General features: G+C 40.2%; 2 protein-coding genes across 4 annotated transcripts; one reads left to right on the top strand and one right to left on the bottom strand.

The window, feature by feature from the left end:
- Nucleotides 1-778: 778 nt before the first annotated feature.
- On the top strand, nt 779-7,643 carry pter (phosphotriesterase related). Of its 3 annotated transcripts, none has more exons than XM_085254021.1 (5): nt 779-861; nt 2,300-2,765; nt 3,081-3,346; nt 5,835-5,975; nt 6,274-7,642. In XM_085254021.1, the coding sequence occupies exons 2-5, from the start codon at nt 2,334-2,336 to the stop codon at nt 6,482-6,484; spliced, it is 1,050 nt and encodes a 349-aa protein (XP_085110147.1). In that variant the 5' UTR covers nt 779-861; nt 2,300-2,333; the 3' UTR covers nt 6,485-7,642. The 3 variants fall into 3 exon arrangements, with proteins under 3 accessions (XP_085110147.1, XP_085110146.1, XP_085110145.1); XM_085254020.1 differs by having other exon boundaries at nt 793-1,061; nt 6,274-7,641; XM_085254019.1 differs by lacking the exon at nt 779-861 and adding an exon at nt 1,914-2,047 and having other exon boundaries at nt 6,274-7,643.
- Nucleotides 6,626-9,639, bottom strand: c1ql3b (complement component 1, q subcomponent-like 3b). The gene is made up of 2 exons (XM_085254022.1): nt 8,613-9,639; nt 6,626-8,353 (listed from the first exon to the last, which is right to left on the bottom strand). The coding sequence occupies exons 1-2, from the start codon at nt 9,231-9,233 to the stop codon at nt 8,174-8,176; spliced, it is 801 nt and encodes a 266-aa protein (XP_085110148.1). The 5' UTR covers nt 9,234-9,639; the 3' UTR covers nt 6,626-8,173.
- Nucleotides 9,640-23,695: the final 14,056 nt, after the last annotated feature.

The raw sequence follows: 23,695 nt of genomic DNA, 5'->3' as shown, positions 1-23,695 counted from the left end.
TGTGGGATGGGATGCTGTTTGTCTGTGATTTGAACCGGGGGAACAAATTACAGCAGGATCAGTCTGATAATATTTGTATCCCACTGTAACATTATTATATAAAGAGCTAACATCTCCAAAATGTCAAGAGTAGTTAGTGGTTACGAGAAGTGTTTGTGAACTAAAAATCAAGAATGTGGGATACTGTTTGTCCATGATTTGGAGAACCCAATGCGTGCTCCCGACAGAGAAAACTAATTCTGCAGGGGAGACCTACCTTGGCACTTGTGCAGGTGAAGCCAAAGGGAAGATATGCTTCACCATATTTTCTAGTCTTTGGCTTAGAAGGAAGTTTGTTTGAAAACATATTTGGCTATGCTTCATCTCCTGCTTTGCGTTTGTGTGGGAGCCCCGTCAAAAGTTCTGTCCATTATGCTAGCAGTGTCCAAGTGTTTTTTTTTTCCTTTTCATACTGCGCCCCCTAGGGGGCGGGCCCCACACTTTGGGAACCTCTGAGTTAACCTTACCTGATCAGATAAAAGTTGGATGGATGTAAAAAATAAAATAAAATAAAAATAGAAGATAGCTGCTTCAATACAAAAAATTACAATAAATTAATTGCTCCAGGGTGTTGCTTGATTGTTGGGGGTGTTCTCTGTATTATTGAAGGATCTACCTTACAAAATAAAGCGCACCGAGGTTACCGCTGTTGTGATTTGGCGTTATATTTCAACAAACTTTGTTGCTCTCCCTGTTATATGCTACAAGAAGCGTATTCTCGCGATGTCTCGCGATGATCACCGAAGGCGTTCAGCTAACCTGTCAAAGCAGCTATCCGTACTCGGCTGAAGGAGGAGGTGGGCTGAAGTGAGCAGAAACAAGGTCTAGCAGACTGTTTGTCTTACAGTTTATTCTAAAGCTCGGTGAAAGTTTAAATCCCCTAAATATACTGCTGCAGGTCTGACTCCGCTGCACATTATTTAAAGAGAAGCAGTTTTACTTTGTTCCAGTAGAGCAACAACTTAACGCGTACAGTGCTGGTCTGAAGGGTTTTTTTCATCGAGCATACAGCAAAGATTTGAGTAAGTAAATGCAACTTTTCAAAGTGTGGCTCGGGGCTTGTACTTGGCAGTCCAAAGGTCCCGCTCTGGTATGCACTGTAAAGTCAGCAGAGTGAGCGAATGCGTTGTCTTTTTGCCAACACACACGCACTCACACATGTGTCTGATGTGTAACAGTGCTGCACGGCACGGCCGAAACTTTACACGGGAACTATAAAACAAAGGATGGATGTTGTTATTTGGCTTCACTGATCGGTAACCAGGCTCAGCGGTCACGTGACGGCGACTGTCAAGCCTACAACAGCTCTCAGGGTCAGCTCAGGTCTTCCGCGCGTGCACATTCAGAGGGTGGAGTTGCTAACAGATGACAGTGGCAAACATTGACAGGTCTACAGGGGCCCATTTGTTACTCAGTGCTGGTTTAAATCATGTTTTATGTAAAGGGTCGTGGGTAATCCTCTTATATACAGTCTATGAGTAATCCTAAATAAATATGAGGAATTGAGTCGATAACAGAAGCTGAAAGAAGCAGACCGGCTGCAGCCAAAGGCGGGAATGAAAGATGCCTGCTGTTTGTGTTCACAAGCTGAGCAACGTCAGTGACCCTCAGAAATGTATAAGTTTGTTTACTTACAAAGAAATGAACAGTCTCTAATTTAAATGGAAGCTTCATTTTAATAGAGCAAGACAGAATGTCAACCAAAGATCTAGAAAAAGATCACATCGCATTATAAATTATAAATTAATTTGGACGTCAGTGGACGGGGCCATGCACCATAATATCTTGGACTAAAACCTCCTTTTCCCAGCAAGAACACTGAAGATGGGTCATCCAGCATAAAAATGACCCAAAACATACCACCAAGCACATTGAGGTCATTGAGGGGAAACTCCCATTTCTTTGGAAGTGAGCAAACTTTCAAATTCAGCTGGGGATCAGATAATTGTTTCCCCCTGTGTAAATCATGGCTACATCTGCAAGGCATGTACAGCGTCGTCATATCGAGGTAAAAACTAGTTTGAGATTCTTTTAAATGAGTTGCTATTTTATGTTGAAAAGAAGCCTCGTGGGTGCAGACATGAAACTGTAGCTAATGTCATTTTTAAGAAGGAGCAGCTCTGCTTTACAGTCATGGGATGACCAAATTCCTCAATTATCTCAATGATCTTTCTATAAAAACTGAAATATTTGTCTGAGAGATGTAAAAAATAAATAGATGTAAAAAATAAATAAAAAATGATACTGTATGTCTTTTCAGGCTGTGGGAAATCTTGAACACTCCTCATAGCATCATGTCTGAGTTGAGCGGGAGGGTCCAGACCGTGCTGGGTTTAGTAGATCCAGACCAGCTTGGCCGTACTATGACCCACGAGCACCTGACCATGAGCTTCGAGTGCTGCTTCTCGCCCCCTCCCCCAGGAGACGAGGCAGTGGCAGAGAACCCGTTTCAGATGCAGCACATGTTCTGGCTCAGGCAAAACCCGTACAGCTCCCCCGAGAACCTGCTCCTGAAGCAGGAGACCGCCGCTGTGCGGGACGAGCTGCTGGCCTACAGGAGAGCCGGCGGGGGAACGATAGTGGAGAACACCACCACTGGAATCGAACGGGACCTTCCCACCCTCCGACAGCTGGCCAAGGACACCGGGGTCCACATCATTGCAGGTGCAGGGTACTACGTGGACTGCACCCACTCTGAGGCCACCAAAGGAATGAGTGTGGAGAAGGTGCGTCCCAGTTTGTGGTGGGGTTTGGAGCTCACACACCTTTGTTAGAAAGTTTTAAGCATGCTTGTTTCAGTATGTGAGGATTTTTTTTTCATGCCTTTTGATTGATTTGAATGGATTTCTGACAACGTTGTCTAGTCTTTTGGTAGCTACACCTGAGAATGACCCTGAGAATACCGTACTCAGCGATATTTAGACACACTATAACTATGCTTTCATCATCTCCTTCAATCCTTAGTAAAGGGAAAGAGGGAAATTAGAAAACGTATTCTCAATAAATGAACACACGCCAGCTCCTCATTTCCTGACCTTCAGCTTACAGACATCATCATCAGTGAGGTCCTTCACGGCGCTGACGGCACAGACATCCGTTGCGGTGTGATCGGTGAGATCGGCACCAGCTGGCCCATCACGGAGAGCGAGACTAAGGTGCTGCGAGCCTCGGCGCACGCTCAGGCTCAGCTGGGCTGTCCTGTTATCATCCATCCTGGCCGGGATCACGCCGCTCCAGCTGAGATCGTTCGGATACTCCAGGAGGCCGGGGGTGACATCAGCAAAACTGTTATGTCTCACCTAGACAGGTGAGATGTCACTAAAATAAAGTCATTAAGATACAGCGAAAATTAGGGCGCCGTTTTCCTGTCAAACACACAATTTCCTGTGACACGTGCCCTCTCTGACATTTAATTTGAAACATTTTTTATTTCAGTATCTTAATACATTTTAGTGATTTAGCAGATGGAAGGGGAAAAAGCCTGGACCTTGGTGTCCTTGGTCAGGCTCGTGAGACTGTGTTGCCAGTGACTGCTTGAAATGATGCTGTTTGCTCCATATTTCCTAATTTTTAGCTGCTGAAGGCTTTCTGGTTCTCAGACTTGAGTTACAGCTGGCCAAAAAGTCCTGAGACACCCCTCATTTCTTTTTCTTTGGCTGCTATTTCAGTAATTTTATACCTTTTTATATGTATACCTGACCATATTTAGAGGAATGCTTTTTTAACTACTTAACACGGGCCCATCTAAATTAAGGGATGAATCAGTGTTGTATGTGTATAACATGCAACTTAGCAAAGATCCAGTTTTAAATTGTATCTTTAGGATTTGTTGTGAGCCGCCAAAAACACATAATTTGTTCCAACTTTTTTAGTTGAACCTATGAAAATGTCAAAAATAAAACAGTTTGATAGGCACAATGTATTATTTTTACACAAACAAGGTTGCTCTTAGCCTAAAACTGATAGCTTTTTGAATATCTCAGCATGATGTGCAGTGAATCTTAAAAAATCTTTAGGAAACTGAAGAAGTGGAAGTGCTATGTACAGCAGATGAACAAGATGTGAAAGTCATGAACTTAAGACATAATAAAAAATCGAACAAAAGTCTGACACAGGACCTCAGAGATGCATCTGGTCCTTCTGTTCACTGAAGCCTCATCAGAAATGGTTTCAGTGGAGGGGAGCATGTCAAGAAGCTAGGGCTGCTCGATTATGGCAAAAATGATAATCACGATTATTTTCACTGAAATTGAGATCACGATTATTTGACGATATTTATTTCGTCCGCCAGAGCTTATATTATTTTTTTACATGCTGTAGTGCCATTTGTGGGAGCATTTCAAGTTGCTATACATCAATACAACTGTTATAGCCCATATTTTAATAATATGTATGCATTAAGTCCTTAGTAACTACATTAATTGCAAAAAAGTGCAATAAACTACAAAAAAATTGAAAATCGTTTTTGTTTTTACATATATTTCTACTTGGAGAAATTTAAGAGGTTTATCCCTCAAAACTTTAAATACAAAAAAGTTGCAAAAAATAGTTTACAACAACAGGAAATTTATTTTGAGTGTCTTCATAGTTTTATTTTTGGAGATACCGCAATTTTTATATACTGCAGGAAAAACAAAAAAACAATCCTATGATGCAAATTTGCAAAGAATGTGCATGTGCATCAAAATAAACTATTTCCAGCAGTGCAATTCGAGTTCTAAGGCCTACAAGTAAAAAACTACATTTTCCGCAAAAATGACGTCACTTGCGATAGTTCACGTTGACGTCTTTTTCAATGTGGGAAGTGTTAAGAACAGCTGATCGGATCGGCAAAGCGTGTTTCTGGAATATTATGTTTTTGTTCCTGCAAGCTCTTTTTATGCAATTTTTGCAAAGCTATATGTGGAAGGAAACCGTGACCGAGGACAAGCTGATGGCATAAGATGTAACTCCTCTGGTTTCATATGGAAAAAAATTTATTGTGCTAGCTTAGCGTTCAGGTTCTACAGGGATTTAAAAATAGTTACACAAAACGAGCATGCTGCTCTGACCGGCTTTAAAGGTTTAACAATAACAATGTATTGAATAATGACTTTAAAAAATAATATAAAATAGTGTGCAAATACTGATAACAGTGCAAATGTTTGCAATATAAGAAATAAATGAAAAATGTGAACTTTGCAGTGTTGCTCTGTGGTGCAGCTACGACACCATAGCAAAGTTTACACACTGTGTCTACTTGATCCACGTCTGACTCCGCGAAGCCATAATGTTTCCACACCACTTAAGTTTTTTTTTTTTACCTCTCTTTTCAACCAACGGCAGTCCACTCCTCTCCAAATAACTTCTGCTTAGCTTTCCGAGCTTCCCTCGGGTCCTCTTAATTGTTGTGACGCGTGTTCGAAATGCAGAGCAGTGCGCTTGATTTGCCACATGGAGCAGCGCGAGAGTAAAGCATGAGGGAGGGGCTAATAATCGGCTCAGTCATTTTTAATGATCGTTGAAAGCCCAGATCGTAATCGTGATTAAAATTCGATTAATTGAGCAGCCTTACAAGAAGCCTTTTCATTAGGGAAGGGAAATGAGGAGAAAGTGATTGAGGTGTGCCAAATTACAGAAGAATAGGAATGAATATCAGTGGTAACAGGTTTCATGGATTGATAATTCAAATTTCAAAAAGCGCCATCTTTTTTCTGATCCCCCATGCATCATTATCTGGAAAGCAACTTTGCAACAGCTTCGTTTTTCCAAACAAAGCATCATAACTATCAGCTTTATTTTGGCCTTTTTAAAAGGACGATATTGGATGAAGGTGAGCTGCTGGAGTTTGCTAAGTTGGGGAGTTACCTGGAGTATGATCTGTTTGGAACTGAGATGCTGAACTATCCGTACAACCTGGACGTGGACATGCCCAGCGACAGCCAGAGAGTGAAAGCGTGAGTAAGGATTTCTTCTGTGTGTGCGTGTTGTTCACTATTTTGAAACCTCCAGGAATCCGTGTCCAGTCCAGTAATAGAAATCCTTGTGTTTGGAGCTTAACTCCACCTTAAATCTTTTACTTTCACTATAAAGAAGAGCTCATCGTGTAGTTGTTTTTTAAAGTAACACAAATTTCCCATAACGTTAAGAGAGCTGAATAAGTTATGCTCATGTATATATGTTGTTCCTATATATGAATGAAGGCTAAAAGACCGAGGCCCCTCATTTTTCACCCCACTGTTTTCTCGTGTTCAGCCTGGCGTTTCTGGTGAAGGAGGGCTATGAGGACAAGATCGTGATCGCTCATGACATCCACACCAAGAACCGCCTGACCAAGTACGGCGGCCACGGCTACTCTCACATCCTGAAGAACATCGTGCCAAAGATGCTGACGAGGGGCATATCGCAGCACCAGGTGGACAAGATCCTTATCGACAATCCTAAATGCTGGTTGACCTTCAAATAATTAAAAAATAGAGGCGCGAGGAGGGCGAATTCACCCGGCTATTATTCGTCTTCTGATGACGACTCGTAATGAATACTGATCACGATCCGGAGTCATGCATTAATGTGTTCTTGGGCTCATATAGCAACGGGCTTGCCACCGTTGTATGTAAATTTTTCTTTAATTTCACAGTTTTCAGCAAAACAAAACGTCCATTATATTTCAAAGGAAAATAATTACAGGCTTTTGGATTTTTATAGAGGCTCTTTTAGTGCAAAACATGTTCTCTTTGTTTAAATATTTGTGATTATACATGATTCACTTTGTAAGCAAATTAATAAAGGAGGCCTTGCAGGGTCACGGTGCCTGTTATGGCACGAGAAAATCTTTTGCTCGTCAGTAGAAGTGTGATTGCAATCCAAGATAAATATTTCCAGGTGCTCACAAACACGGTGCTAATTGATTTTTTTCAATTTTTTTTATTGTTATTTGTAATTTCAATGTCATAGCTGCTCTCTTTGTATTCGTAGGCGACACTTATGCAAACACGTTATATGGAAGGGAAATAATGAGCGCATTACTAATCAGTATGCTGCTCTGCTCTTGACACAATGTGGCTGTGTTAGATGAGTTGTCCTGTTGCCCCTCGGTGGGTGTCTGCGTGTCTATGGGAGGCTGACTGGCTGGCAGGCCCGGATGAAGGACATGTTCTCCTCTCATCTGGGAACAGGTGGCCTCGCAGGGTGACTTCGCCACATGATCAATGGTGCGATCGCCACAGCTGACTGTGCGGCGTGAACAACTATCTAACTTTGATTAATCTTCTGGGGAGGATTACAAAGTGAGCGTGAGAATTTAATACCGCACTACATTTTACATCTGAATTGACAGTCGACTCTGGAGGAGTTTAATAATCAGCAAGCAGATTGATGAGCGTTATATAACATTTCTGTCAGCGGTGGCTGTCCAGTTTTGTGACTAACCACCAGACCACCATGTTGTCTCAACCAGATGCCATGTTGACACACGCAAGAAAAACGAGTTACACTGATGAATTCGTGCATCAGTACGAATGGCCCTTTACAGTTTTTTCTTGTCAAGTCTCCTAATGTTGCACAGTGTTAAAACGTCATTTTGATTAAACATGCATAACTACAGCTTTTCAACATTTTCATCCAAATTTCACCCACTGTGACTCTTTTTTTGCCTTTAAATAAAGCACACAAATGATTTAACAGCACTGTAAGCGGTCATGTGAATATATATGTATATATAATATCATATTTGCACCTATAGGTGAGTCATCACATTATAAACTTTCCATCTACAGGGACATGTGTAACCACACGAGCTACCGTCTGCAAACTTAATTCATAAAGCACGACATTTCATTCAGGGAGCACGAGCAACACTAATCAATGTGACAAGGGTACAAGTGGGTGCTGTACAAATTAAAACTGTTATTTTGGTTTTGTAATTACACTGTCAGCTCGTCGCTATTGCCCAGCACAGTTTTCTGTTTTTGCATGACCTCCTCCACATCACTGCTGATTCTGTTTGAGTTATAGAAACGGTGAGCTCTGCCTCTAATAATCCAGCTGACATTGAACTGAGCACGAGCGGTGAAGCAAGCTATATGCAGAGAAGCTCTTTTATCCTCCCAGTCTCTCTCTCTCTCTTTCTCGTCTCTTCAGCAGATCTGTCCGTGTTTCAATCAGCGTACAACATGAAGCCGGAGAAGGTGCTGTACTTGTTATTGTTGCCCCCGTGCGCCTTTCCGCCGTCCAGCTTAATATAAATCTCGTCCCCGGGCTCCAGGTGAAGAACCACACTGTTGCTGGCGTAGTCGTAGTTCTGGTCGGCGTCTTGGGCGATGGCGCTGGCTCTCACCTGAAAGGCAAATGTGACAGTTTGTGAAACGGCTTCGTTTCGAAATCAGAACCGCGGACAGCTCCACGTCTTATCTTGATTTGAAGCTTTAAAAATCCCTCACGTAACTTTGTTTGTTTCACAATACCCAGGAAGTGTCGCTCTGCGACTTGTGCGTAAAAATCTCAAAAAGTCTACTTTTTTGCAAGCAAACTAATATCAAAATAATCAAGCTTTTTTATCTTTTTTTTTTTTATAAAGCAATCGTGAGTTGTCCTACCTGGTTGTTTTTACAGAGGTCAGCCCACATGCTTGTTCCATCCCCGCCTCTCATCAGCACATGGTAAACAAAGAAGTAAATCCCCGGTATCGAACAGGTGAATTTCCCGCTAGAGGGATCATAGTGGTTTCCAAGGTTTGTAACAACATCGTCAAATTTCAGTATTTCATATCCCTCGTGCTGCTTCTTCAGTCCTGCGTAAAAGGCTATCTTGGGGACGGTGTTGTAAGTGGCTGCACTGATGGCACCGTTTGGCCCGTTCGCTCCCGGTGCCCCCGGTAGACCCGGAGGGCCAGGTGGCCCCCTCTCCCCGGGCGGACCGGCAGGTCCAGGTGGCCCGGGTTCGCCCATCGGACCCCTGGGACCCATCCTCCCGACGCGTCCCGGCTCTCCTTGAGGACCCTGAATGAACGTGGGAAGGGACTGAACCAGGCGGTTGTCTTTGATCGGGTTGGTTGCCTTGGCTGTAGCCGTAGCTGCGGTCCCGTGGGAGTCGCACACCATTTGACAGGATCCGAGCATCTCATAGCGGGCAGGAGTTCCGGCGGAGTTCACCACCACCGGAATCAGAACCACCAACCCCAGCACCAGCGCGACGCCACAAACACCAGATGCGATCATCTGCGCTCTTCGGATTCGCTGTGATCTCCCGGGTGGATGGTCTTCCAGCCTGCCTGCGGAGGATAGGTTTGCTGAGGGAAGAATTTGACCTGCTCCTGCACAGCCCTGCAACTTATGGAGACAAAATAGTCCTTTAAATATTTGTGCGCGAAAGTAACCATCCACAACTTTTTTTAATGCCTCTCTTTAAGCGTCGAACTGGTTCATCTCCACTTTCTCAACGCGTGAAAGAGCATCAGTCGTTTGGAATCGCTTGGAGGAAGATGCCAGTCTGCGTTATGCGGTGCAAAGTTTCTGCCTTCCACGGTGCCAAAGGAGAGAGTGGATAAGAAATTAACCGTTACTCGATTCTGGGTTTGAAGAGTGGGAGGAGGGATGGATGGAAGTGATGGATGGAATACAATCGGTGCGTTTCTTCAGTCAAAAGAGAGAAGGTGAACGACAGACAAACACTGATGCAACTCTGAAGCACTGAAACGTGACTATTTTATTTTATGCAGTCGATTTTGAAATAAGGGAGCAACTTTACTTTAAAAAATACAAACATTTAATGCAGAGGGCTTTGCATTACTTTCATTGATTATTGTAGCGTTACATCCCACAACATTTTATCAGCGCCTATTGGAACAGCTCTAAAGGTCCTCAGCATAATTAGGACCATTTAAGACAAAAAAGCTATACCCCTTTGACACCTGGTCACACCTCAGCGGCTCCCTGTGTCCAATTTATCATTTGGAAAAAATCCATACAGCCACTGATAGAAAGAGGAGAGTCACTAGGAGCTGGCAGTGAAGGATGACTTTGCACAGATATAGTCATGAAATGAATGCTGAGGCAATTCGATGGGAAATAGGCTGAAGTTACTTATTAATTGCCAGTGGGAATTTACCATTTGCATCCATTAGTTTAAGAAAAATGTTGTAATATTGTCCTATTAACCCGATTCAAATGGCCCCAGCCATTTCTCAGTGCCCCATGCAGATAAAAGTTAAGCACTTCTAAAGCTTCTGTGAGATTTGAGTGATGAAGGGCTAATTCCTGGTGAGGAGAGCAGATGATGATGTGCTCATGAATGCAGAGGATGTCACTTTGTCGATGGCACCTCGCTGCCAGGTGGGAAAGATGGATCACAGAGGAAGAAAAAACACGGATGGTCCGGCTTGTTTTGGAGGAGGAAAACTTTGATTACAAATTTTATGGAAGTCAAAATGCAAAGTGTGTTTGTGGGATTGTCGACTCAAAAGTTGCCAGAAGAAAGCTGCTGGCAGTGCTAAAAGTATATGCTGTTTAAATGGTGTAACATTTCACAATGAAAATGGTGTTACTTTACAAACTTAGGTCATCAAACCTATCAACTAAACAGTTCAAAGGTTATATATTTATGCTATGTGTTTATATAAAACCACCTCAGATCAAGGGTTTCACAGAGTCCATCTGGCTTTTTACGTATTCCCAAAGGCTAATCAATACTTTTCTTTCCACATTTATTTCATTTCAAAGCAACAACCGCAATGATAACCGCAGCACCTCAGATCCCTATGTGTGAAAAACTACACGTGTGAGCATTTTTGCAAGGATTTGTTTGTTTGTTTGTTTTATAACAGATTTAAGGGGAATAATGGAAATGGAAATAAAGCCTGCATACATTCACAATCAGAGAAAGCCGCATGTAGTGGCATTTAAGCCAGTGTCTGGCTCTGAAGGGCATTCACAGTCAGTTTGAAAAGTGAGCGAGTTAATGTCCAGAATACCGGCTGGCATGTAGCTTGGCCATGAAGGCTCTCCACCTCTGTCTGTCTCAGGCCAGTGAACGATAAAGGGAAACCAGGCTTTAGATGTGGTTTAAATGATTCATTTAAAAATGAATCAATTTCTTAGACTGACAATGCATCAAGGCCTCCTCTCTATGAAAGAGGGAGACAAAGTCCTCCAACTGAGGAATAATCAACCAGCTAACAATGACGCATTTTTGATATTCAAGATGAATCTCCTATCAGTATTCTGTTCTATAAATCGATTCTAGTCTATAGTTTCCTTTACTCATATTGTCCTGAGATCACTCACAGAGCTGAACTACCTGAACACAGTGTTGATGGGGAAAAGAAATATATGAAGCTTAGAATTTGCTGGTATTCTTTATTTAAAGGCCATAAAACATGACATCAGTTTTATGTTTGTTTTTGTTACTTTGAAAAATTCATTTCAAACATCAGCAGCACATTCGCCCACAATATGTGCTGGTTGCTTTGTGTGCTGATGTCATAATTTAGTCCACATAAAAACAATTTATGAGAGGTGCAACTTCCCTAATCATGATTTTAGATGATGTAGCCTAGCATCATTTTCATGCAATGTTCATGTTTGGGCATGCAGCCTTGTCTTGGTCTTCTTCCATTAGTAGAACCATTAAAATAGTTTTTTATGGGTTATTGTAAATTTGGACTAGAGGACATCATCTTTCTGGGAGAAAGTAAAAATTTGGTGTTGCTGACTCTCTAGCCAAATTGGAGGGTCAGATGTCACTGGTACACATATCAGTGGTATTTGACAATGCAGGGAGGCCATACAGGCCACAGGATTCTGGGCACCTTGCAGTCATATGAGCCATCAGGTCTTCTGTATGCCAAAATATTCTAGAGTTAAGTATTAGCCCGTTTATCAGAAAAGCGAAAGAAATTTAGTCATGCAACGGGACAATGATCGCAATGCATAGCAGAGGCGGATAAAATGAAAAAATAAAAAATCTAACAAAAATACTTTCTTCTTTATGTGCATTTCTGCTACAATCAGCTGATTTCAGTTTATGGAAAACAGTGGACTGTCAATAGGGTTGGAGACATGGACATTACTTTCATTTTTATAGCACAAAAGGACGAGAGTGCAAGCATCTGCACAGACTGTATGCTAACGCTAAGCTAACTTTATTTCTACCTGTTCGTGGTTCTAAAGTAGAATCACTGTGGCGATCGCTGTCTGTTTGTGCTGGTTTTCTTCTTGTCTTTGTGTTGCTGGCTTTCTTTTCTTAACTAAGAACAAAAAGAAAAAATATAGAATAGGGATTTGTGCTGGTGTGTGGGGGTGTAGCCTAAGGTTTGTATTGTTAACTGATAATTATGTGACAATGTGCTTCAGGTCATTTTAAAGCGTGATAAGGAATCAATGTAACGAGTAGTGTAACAAAGTGCTTTCTCCAAATGAGTAATTAAGTAATATACTGCATTACTTTTAAGAAAAGTAATGAGTAATGTACAAAATATTATTATTATTTTTTTTTTTTTTTTTTGAGTAATGACACCAACACTGAAGTCCAGACGTCAACCTCATTGAAATGCTGTGGTGGGATCTTGAGAGAGCGGTGCATAAACAAATGCTCACAGATCTGAATGAAGTGACGCAGCATTATAAAGAAGAGGGGGCCAAAATTCCCCCACAATGATCAGAGAGGCCGATAAAGCCAGAAAACAATCACTTCAAATTCCTGCTACTGAGCTGAGTTTTTCAAAGGGCTGCACAGAGTCCTATGAAAACTTTCTTTTTCACATGAATTCATGTTTTATACTTAAATATACAAAGAAGAATGAATCAAAGGACATTTCCAAGCTTTTGGAAATTTGATAAAGCAGGTTGTAAAGGGTAGAGTGATAGGTTGAGAGGTTTGTTAAGAGTAGGGCTGCCACAAACGATTATTTTGATAGTCGACTAGTCACCGATTATTTTTGCGATTAGTCGACTAATCAGATCATCATCCACTGGACGTAAAACGACAGCTTATTGCACCAGCAGCATCTGCTCTTATATAACTATCATTAGCTTACAGCTTTAAGTGTTTAAGGTCTCTGCTAACTAAAAATAAAGACAAGATGGTAGTTTATTAAATTTTAATTAAATGTGCAGATTGTTTTGGTGAAGTTTAATAAACTCAGCCGAATTACTCAGGAACAAATAAAATACTGAAAAAAGCCAAACAATAACATTTTTAAGTTATCTAAGTGACTTATATATCATGTTTAACCTGAGTAGTGAAAGATGGCGGTGGGTTTGAAAACGATCTGCCGGGAGTGTTCTCACGGCGCTAGTGAGCCTAGCTCCCGGCTAGCTATCAGCTAGTGGGTAACAGACGTCTCCGAAAGCGTCGGAGCGCTTTTGAAAATATGTGGTGTCTTGATAAACTGAGCAGATATTTGAGGTTTACACAGCTACATTCTCACCTGAAAATATGTTAAACGTTTATTTTGTAACCCAGAAAGAATAATAAGAGTAATATTAAAACTAACTAGCTGCCGCCATTGTTGGAAACTGAACTGGGCTGCGCTATGAATTCTGGGACACAGCTTCTTCTTCTTCTTCTTCTTCGGGGGTTTAACGGCAGCTGGCATCCTTGTACATGCAATGCTGCCATCTTCTGTTTCAGTCCGTTATTACACTCTTAAATCCTGCTACTTATTCCTGCGTCTTTTGTGATCTTACAAAGCTTCAAACGACGCGTCGACTATTAAATCAGTCGTCGACGATTTTGATAGTCGACGTAATCGTGACTAGTCGACTAATCGTGGCAGCCCTAGTTAAGAGTGTAACTAAAAAAGTAATCTACTACATCTAGAACTAATCTTTAAGATTTCTTTTCCTTTAACTGTGCAGTAAGAAAAATGTGTGTATAAATGTAAAATTAACAGGGAATTTTTCTTCTCATTTACTGTTCTCAGTATCTATTTGTGACCCAGTAATGTGCTCGCAAGTACTCGTTAAAATAATGCCTTAATTCTCCAGATATTAAAATTGCTACCTTTTTTCCAGTATGTTTTGTTATGTTATGTTTCACAATATCTAATTTAAGCAGCTGATTCAAAGAAGCAAAATTATACCGTAGATCATAGGTTGTGTGAAAAGTTATTGTAAAGACTCTCTTTACGGTTGAATTGGGATCTATTTTTACTCTTATATCCTTTCATTTTATCAATTAGGTGTTGTTGCTGATAAGCCGTGGTTCTTAAGGGCACCGTGTGTGAGCTAAAATACATGAACATTTCTAAAAGAACACATTTTCTGTGGGATGGGTGCAAAGTGATAAATAGAATGGTATATAATTGATTAGTATATAAAACGCACATGCACAGTCACACATGCACCAACACAGTGGGACATACTGTGGCGGCTCTGAGTCAGTGAGCACTTGTTAGTGGTCAGGCTCTTTCCCTCCAGTTGGCACAAACCTCCAGTGACTCAGGGAGACTTGTCGACCAAGAGCCAGAGTGAACAGCAGTGTCAAAATTTACCAAAAGCTGTGGGAAGAAGGCACAACTTGTATTAAAAGCTTTTCACAGTATCATGAATCAGAGTCTAAATATTATGTTTTACTTCAAAAAAAAAAAAAAGAAAAGAAAAGAAAAAGAGAGAAAGAGACAACTTGCATGTGTCCAAAGCTGACTTTAATGAATCTTTACTCAGCAGCCCACCTCTGCAGCTGTGCGGAGAGATTCCTCTGGCGGTGAGGAGATCTGACAGGTTGTTTTGAGTCTCAGCTTCGGAGTTCATTTACAACCAGTCAGGCAGGAGTCCTCTGGGAATCTGATGATTTTTGACACCCGGACAAGCAGATGTTCAGAGGACATGAATAAAACATACAGCCCATCTGACCACAGATCGGCGGCTTTCCGAGTGTCTAATGAAATATGAGGCGTGATTTCAATTCAACAAGGAAAAATAAAAAAAAAACTTTGTCAGATAAATGCGATGCCGCATGAAATATGTATGACCTTTAGGTAGCCTGACCTGATTGGCTAAGCAGGGTTCAATTGTGGTTATGACAATCAAAGCCGAGACAGGTTTGTCAAGGAATTTATGTGGTGAATGGGAAGGAAAGTGAATGGACCTCTCATAAGCAGTCAGGAATATAAAGAGAAATATTATGTGACCGCTGACGGCAGAGTGTTTATCAACTGATAAAACACCATGTGTGCTGGGTATCTGTGAGGAGATGCATGTACTTTTCACATGCTGCTCTTTCAGAATTTGGTTGTTTATTTTTCTTTCCACTGAAAGCCAGTTTTAAAAAAAAAAGAAGAAGAAAAAAAGGGAAAAAAAGGCTGGTCTCAACAGTTCAGCACCACGGGGGGGGAAGCAGCGTGCGTTACCACACAACCCACTCAAAGCTGGTCTTTTACTGTATTTAAGAAGGAGAAGTAATCACAAATGTCCTGGGTGGGACTGGAGAGCAGGGCTTTTCATTCAAGTGAAAATCAGGGCGTGATTGGCTGCGATTGTTTTCTTTGATTTCTTCACTTCATTCCAGTTACCCAGAAAACAGCTGCACTTAAAGCCTTTTTGATATGTGTTCATGTCCTTGCACCGCTGTCCTTGGAGTATATGTCTTCATTAAAAGCTTTAAAAAAGCTCCTTGTTGAGCTCAGATAGTAACCTCGTGAGAGTTTAAAAGAAGAAACTGAATTTAGATTTGTTAACATGCAAAAGCATTAAGCAAGCTTATAATTCCTAAAAGTGAAAGATGAATAAAAAAGTTTTTAAAAAAGAGCAACCTATTCAGAGCTTCAAGCACATTTTGACTCATGTGCAGAGAAAAACAAGTCCTGGATCAGTTCATAAATATAGAATAGTATACACACACACGTTGGAACTTCTTTCAGCTATAGATATTTTAGCACCTTCTACAGGCCAGTTTCTGAACTGTATAAACTTTCACATGTAAATTACCAAGTTTCCTCATGTTTCTATAGAAGCGCATCGGAATTTAAGAGAATTATCTCAAAATTTTGAGTTACAGACTTAAACTTCAGAGAATGTGACTCAAGTTTGAGAATATAATATTGGCATAATCATAACATAATATTGAATGTAATTTTTTTTTTTAATTGGCTGATGCAAGTTTCCATACGTCTCCCTGTAATCCGAGAAGATCAAAATGTCAAAAATCTCACTGAAATCCAAACTGACCAGAAGAGAACAAACAGAAACGGGCTGAGTAAATATCTTTACGAGAAATCTTAGAAAACAAATGCATAAACAGAAATCCACCGTTCCCCCCTTTCAGTGTTTTCCTAAATTTTAGAGAAAAAAAAACAATATCTCAGTAATTTGAGAGTCATTGAAAATCACCTTGTTTCAAACATTAAATCAGACATAAAGTATGTTAGTGGCTTTTGGCGCTGTCAACGGGTCATTGTTGTATTTTTATTTGTGTCAAACCAAGTGATCAAAGAGAGCCTGACGTCAGCCAATAATGAGGCTTTTTGATACAAAGTTTTCTTAAATATTAAAAGTGCCAAAAAAAAATTATCTAAGAACACCTTTAATAACAGTGCTTCAAATTGCTTCTTATTTAATAGCATTAATGACTGGGGTACCATTTCTTGTAACTAATTTCCTAATCATGTTGCCTTCTCTGCGGCATCCTCCTGTCCTCCAGCAGCAGCAGCACAAAGCTGTCATCTCACAAACAGTCTCTGAATAAGATGTTGAATCATGAGCTGCTGCCTGTTAGAGACTCAGTAAGAAGATAATTAGAAAAGTTATATGAATGCTTTGCTTTTTAACATTTTTTTAGAAGTGCAACATAACTACTTAGTCCAGATGACTCACTTGAGATTTAACGGCTTGATAATCAGGTGGAATTGTTATTTCATTCCACTTCACTGTTGGGGGAGGCAATCAGAGATCCAGGGATGAAATGTGGAAGCTGAGAGGAGCTTTAGTTCAAAACAGCAGTTCTTGCAGGTATTAAAAATATATTTAAATTTCTCTACAACATATAAGAACAAGCGCAAAACATGAGATTTTCTTTCATAACAGCCACACAGACCACCCATATGTACAAGGAAAGCATTGCTTGTTGCTTTAATTCTTTCTGGGAATGTAAGCAATGCAGGACAGAATCTGAGATGTATGATATCAAGTTAGAAGCTCTTTGGGCTACACAACATAACATCAGTTATTTTCTTCTCTGTCATTCCCGAGCTGCGACATCTGATTTCCGAGGTAGCTGGAGTGCAGCATTATATGCACTGACCCTTTTAAATAAACATAAACATGTAAGGCAGACAGTGGAGGAACAAGAAAAAAATATTTGAAAATGAAAAAATGAACTTTAATGCAGTTTGTCAAAAGTGCATTCAGGTTTTTTACTGTTATGTTCATTTGCAAATTATTTCCAGTGATTTATTATTCAGAATAAAACGGTGTATTCTTTACTCCACTAACGGTGGTTTTTACTTAAGAGTCTAAAAGGTTTTAAGTAACAGATACTTGAGTTCTTCCTTCCCACTGTCGCCAAGTTCTTGCTCTTAGGGTATCATCCTGGAGTTGGAGTTTCCCTCTGATGTTTTGTAAGATTTAACTTACAATATAAAGCGCCTTAAGGGAACTCTTGTTGTGAACTGGCGCTATGTAAATAAATGTGATTACATTTAGAAGTTATGTGGTGGCACTTTTAATAAATACCTGTACCTATAGTAACTCTAATGTCTGTATTATGCACATGAATCTGAAAATCATATTCAGTGTTCTCTATTACATTTGATTACATTGTATTTGATAAAAGTAATTAAAATATTCTTTATTATATATATATTTTATGAACAACAGCTAACTTCCATGAGAAGTTACACACAAGTTACACACACTTGTGTGCTCACAATAAACTTAATGCATTGCAACCCGAAAAACAGATTTACAACAAAGGATTATGACAAAACTTAATCCCCCATGCAAAAAAAAAAAGGTAGATTGATTTTCATCGAGATGTCAATCGATGCTCTGTTTTGCTGAAGGCATCAGAGGGCGGAGTGTCACATTTTCTGCCGATGAGATTGAGCGGCAGCGAGGGGCTTAGTGGCAAATACAATCGAGGAGTGTAAACATACCGAGGGCTACAAGAGGCCGATCAATGGCTCCAGTCTGGGATTGATTAATTACCCCAAGAAAGAGACTGAGGTGTGAGGGCACCAGAGAAACCTGATCAGAACAAGATTTATCACCCAATCTCGGTATCATCACTCCACCCCTCTTACTGTTTTCTCTTTTCATACTTTTCCCAATCTGGCCTTCTTAATTTACAGAGCTGAGTGTGTTTCGTAAAAGTCTGAATGGCTCTTTAATATTTTTGACCCCATTTAGAATACGTAAAAAAAAATCAGTTAGGTTAGAGTAAGGTCATAGAATGATAAACATAAGGATATAAAGCTGTTCCGAGATATTTTGCAATGAACTTGCAATGGATGTTCATGAATGGAGAGACCTTCTGATAACATCCAGAATAGTCAATGTTGTTATTAAAAATTCTACTGAAATCCTAATATGCTACGTACACCTTCATTTGGGTGCACGATTAAAAGAAATAATCAAAATACACTTCTGGGAAATCTGTTAGGTACGCCCTTCTGTCTAATGATATGGTGACCTACTGAAGTTCACACTGAACATCAGAATCATGAAGAAAGGTTATTTAAGTGTCTTTTGATAATGGCGTGTTTGTTCGTACCAGACAGGCTGGTCTGAGCATTTCATAACCTGCTGATCTGCTGGGATTTTCACACATGACTATCTCTGGGGATTACAGCAAATGGTCTGAAAAAGAGGAAACATCCCATGAGCGGCAGTTCGTGGAGTGTAAAATGCCTTGTTGATGCCAGAGTTCAGAGGAGAATGGCTAGACTGCTTCGAGCAGCAACACTAACTCAAATAACCCGTCAGCTCTGCTTCAGCCAAAGTATGCAGAAGAGCATCCCGAGTGCACAAACAGCCAAACATTGAAGCAGATGGGCTACAGCAGCAGAAGACCACACTTTTGTCAGCGTGGGCTCACCAAAATGACGAAAAGCCCCAGCCTACCTCAGCATTATTGCTGACCATGTCCATGCCCTCATGAGGACCCTGTATCCATCTCAAACTGGTTTCTTGAACATGACAATGAGTTGCCTCTACAGTCTCCAGATCTCAACCCAGTAGAGCATCTTTAGGATGTGGTGGAACAGGAGATTCATGTCATGGCTGTGTTGTCAGCAAATCTTAAGCAACTGTGCGATGCTGTCAAGTCAATATCAACCAGAATCACAGAGGAATCTTCCCATCACCTTGCTGAATCTGTGCCATGAATAAATAAGGCAGTTCACTAGTACTGTTACAGTTTTTGAGTTCATGGTGACTCTGGCAGGGGGAAAGTGGCTCTTATATGAAAATGAAAGAACGTCTCTTTTTTCAGCCGGATTAAAATTATGCTCACAGTCAGAAAACTGAGAAAGAAAACGGCAACGGAGCACCTGAATGTGGAAGCAGAAAATCTCCTTCTTTGATTACACCACACCTACTTGTAAATCATTATGTTCAAAACAGTGATTGTAACAGCTAAGTTTAAGTTTAACCTTAAGTAGCAGCCACATACGTCTTCAAGGAAACAATGCAGTGGTTGATTGGAAATGAGGAGTGTTTGTTTCACTCATTTCCACCTCCTACAGTGCATCAGTTTAATTTTCAGAACATTTTACTTTGAGTATGATGACAGCATAGGATGATAAAAGAAGTAGACCAAAATAACTTTGTATTTTGGAGTATTTTACCTTCTTTGTTGACTTGTCTTTTTATACAGTCCAACCCTGTAAGGCTCCACAAAACAAGTGTGACTGCATAGCTTAGTTATCGTACCTGTCACAGTCAAGTGTCCATTTTTTTTTTATCATTGGAAATGAACAATAATAAATTTTAACCAAGTTATTTAATGTTTTTCTAATAAGAAGACAAAAATTACATGCAGCTACTTTGCATTCATACCAAACAGCTAAAGTCAGCAGCTACGCTGTAGCCTGGAGCAGCTAAAGTGTGATTAGTACCCATATACTGCATGTAAAAACTGGACTTAGCCACAATAATATTAACTACTGATTTTTTTAAGCTTTGTTTTGAAGCATATATTTTGGCCTTATGGATTACTATCTTGTTTTTGTTGATTGTTGAGTTTTTCCTTCCCACTGTTGCCAAGTGCTTGCTTAAGCCGGTTGCTGGATTGTTTTTTCCCTCTATTATTGTAGGGTCTTCACCATGCAGTTAATAATTCCTCAAGGCAACAGTTGTTGTGATTTGGCACTATACAAATAAAATGGAATTGTAAAGTATCTTGTGTAAACGTACAAGATAACAAAGAAATAACCAGCATTAGGTTTCCATCCAGGTGAGGACATCAGCAATTACTTGGGCAAAAATAGATTCTGTCTTTACTCAACGCTGATGGCTTCTAAATTTCAGACCCCTTTCTGTCTGCATCATCATATCTTTTCAGATCATGATGTGGCCCTCAGAAGCTCTGTAGGGTAATGCAATCTAAATATGTTAATTTGTGGTCTAAGTTTTGGCATTTTCCCCTGGCAATTTGTGGAGATTTCTTGGAGTCAGCTCTAAGTGGACATTTAAAGAACTGCAGTTTTGTCACGTCCATAATAGATTTTTATTTTTATTTTTAGCTTGGACAGTTTCACTAAGCTATTATAATATAAATAATAATAAGCTTAATCCAATAAAAATAAAATAAGACAATAGCTGGCTGCAACCCTTTCTCAGTTAAAACTCACAGTTAAATATTGTTTTGATGTTTTTTTCCCAATAATTAAATGAACTAATTACAAATTAAAGCACCTTTCATATAAGGTTCACATGAGATTTTATGTTAAGTCACTTCACAGCGTTACAATTTTGACCAAACTGGTTATCATCAGTGTCCACGCATACAATATAATGAAGAATTGTCTGTTGTGGAGCAGGGAAATTATTTTACTGCTATTGTTAAATAATTGTCATCATTACCATTGCATTAATAATATAATCTGGAGTTTATATTGCATTCAGGGGTTGAACAGTGTGTGTCTTTCAGAAAGGCTAAAAGTAACAGGACAGGAAACAGGCTTGGAGAGTTTTGCAGAAGTGAAAGTTATTTTGAGCAGCAGGCTAAGACGAGGCTTTAACAATGTAACAGATAGCTTTAAGAAGGTCTTAAGCAGTTATGACTATTTTATACACAATGCATATCTGTGCTTATTAAAGAGTTGGAGCTCGGTCAATTAATTGGGGGTCGGAAGCTTTGTTCGGCGCGATGTTCGGACAATCTATTGTGCAAGTGACTTGGAGCCATAGAAGGAATTGCAATACATGCTTACAAAACACTTATATATCAGATCATTTTATATTAAGCTTTTAAGTAGAAGTTCTTGGTTAAAACATTTATTTAGTAGAAGACATACACATAGTCTCAGTGAGCCTCTGGTCTGGTGAAAGGTCAGAAGTGCAACAGGTGAATTGAGAAAGAGCATTTGAGGACGAGACACAGCAGGTTGGAGGTGAAGAGGTGACACAAAGAGCATGTGAGGTCAACACATACACACACATTAGTTAGATTTATTTAGAGGAGAGATTAGTCATGTCTGGTTGTAACTGCAAAAGTGTCTCGGTAAAAGAGGAACCGTCCTTGTTGTCTCGGCAAGAAAGAGGAACAATTTACTTTAAGACAAGAACGGAAAGTACCAGCCATGAAAATAGAAGATGATCTTCTGGGTTAAAAGCCATTGTGGTGTTGATCTGATCTATGTATAAAATGTATCTGTGACGCATGAAGGGGCGTCAGTAAATCAAACCCTGATGCTATAAAATATCTGTTCATGCTTTGATTAAGTTGGAGATCACTTGCTGTCGGCGTACAGAGTATCTTCCCACACGTGTGTTCATTAAAATCATTGTTTGACCAAGACCTTCTGGACCATGGGTGGTTTGTACTCTCCCTCCTCAATTGTGAACCTTAACACTGTCCACAAACACAGCTGAGGCTCAGTAAGATCTTCCAGTCAGTCAAATAAATCTCGTATAAGACTGTACACAGTGAATAAAGACTGGTCATTGTCAAAACCAGGACAGCCACATGACGGCCCTGATGTCTGATGCATGACTGTCCCTCTGTCGCCCTACATCCTCACCCGAACTAATGATGACCTTTGATTCCCAAAAGATGTCAGGAGACGGGAGAAAAACTGCAAACGCACCCAATTAATTTTGGGTGAAGAGGACTGGAACGTGTGAGTGCGTCAAGCAGCTGGAGTGAATAGTGAAGGGCTCCAGGAAAAGACAAAGCTCAGTGTAATTAGGATTCAGGAGGCCCTTTGTCAAAGATAATTAAAGCTGACAGCCACTGTGGAGCAGAAGGGAAGAGAGCAGAAAACCCCTTCAAACTACAAGCTTCACTTTTAACACATACTCTACATGGTCTTTCACTCTTTCTGCCTCTCATACACACTTTGACACACACAAACCTGTATCACCATCCATCACCCCTACTTGCTCCAAAACTGCATGCTAGGCAATAAAATAGATGAAAGATTAAATAAGACAGTAAAAGTAGTTGTGGTATCTGCATGTACATCCTCTTGAGCCAGAAACATCTGAACAACGTGATTAGAGGAGACAGCTTCAGGAGTGAGCAGACAGCTCACACTTCACCATCTCGACTTCAGTCTTTATTGCTGCAATGGAATATTTCTACATCGCTTGTCTATTTAACTGTTCCGTTTTGTTATTACAAGGACATCTTCCTATATTGAACTGGTTTGATTAAAGATGCCACTGAATACTTCTGTATTTCAAAGCTGCTCTGCTCGATATTTTTATATGAGCAATGGATCAAAGTGACAGAAAGAGGTAGTTTGCACTGCTCTGTTTACTCCCTTACACTACCTTGCTATATGGAGCCTGTTCAGAATCCTATCTGATACCACGGGGGAAATTCAGTAGCTACGGATTAGAGGGACAAACTCCCTCTGATCATACTGAAATGAAACGTTTTCTCACTTCCAACCTGTTGAGCATGGCATTTACGCATCCTGCAATATCACTTTAATCATAGTTTCTCTCCACTGGTTTCCTGTTTGTGTTAGAGATTATTTTAATATTTTAGAGATGCTGTTCATCTTCAAGTTGAGCCTTTAAAAGTGCTACATAGTTAAGACTTAATTCATAAAGTGACGCTACTTTTGCTTTAGGGTCAAAATGTTCAAGGGCTTTCGGTGTCTATCAACTGCCTTCACGGATAAATAAAGATGGGTATCAAGGGAAGCATGTTTAATGTAAACAGAGTTGGTCCTAGCATAGAGCCCTGTGGAACTCCGTAATTAACCATAGTGTGTGGGCTCTCTCTGGGTACTCTGGATTCCCAGACATTCACATTAGACTAATTCTTAATTGAGTATAAGTGTGATTTTGAGTGTGAATAGTCATCGTTTCTCTGGAATAGACTGATCAGTTCAGGGTGTGACTTGTGATAAGCAATAAACAAAGTGGTTGGAAGGACATATTACAATTTATTATTTCCTTCCCAAAAATCTCTCACCATTTAAGTACATGAGAGGAAGAAGCTGACAATTAAAAAAAATGATCATGTGGTACCAAATTTATCTCTACAGAAATCATTTTACTACCAAAAC

This window comes from Mchenga conophoros, linkage group LG18, assembly GCF_057382185.1.
Source record: "Mchenga conophoros isolate Kocher_MC1m ecotype Shallow Benthic linkage group LG18, M_conophoros_male_GT1.1, whole genome shotgun sequence".
Taxonomy (NCBI): Eukaryota; Metazoa; Chordata; class Actinopteri; order Cichliformes; family Cichlidae; genus Mchenga; species Mchenga conophoros.
The sequence above is the reverse complement of the archived record's forward strand: the minus strand, read 5'-3'. Positions and strand labels throughout refer to the sequence as shown.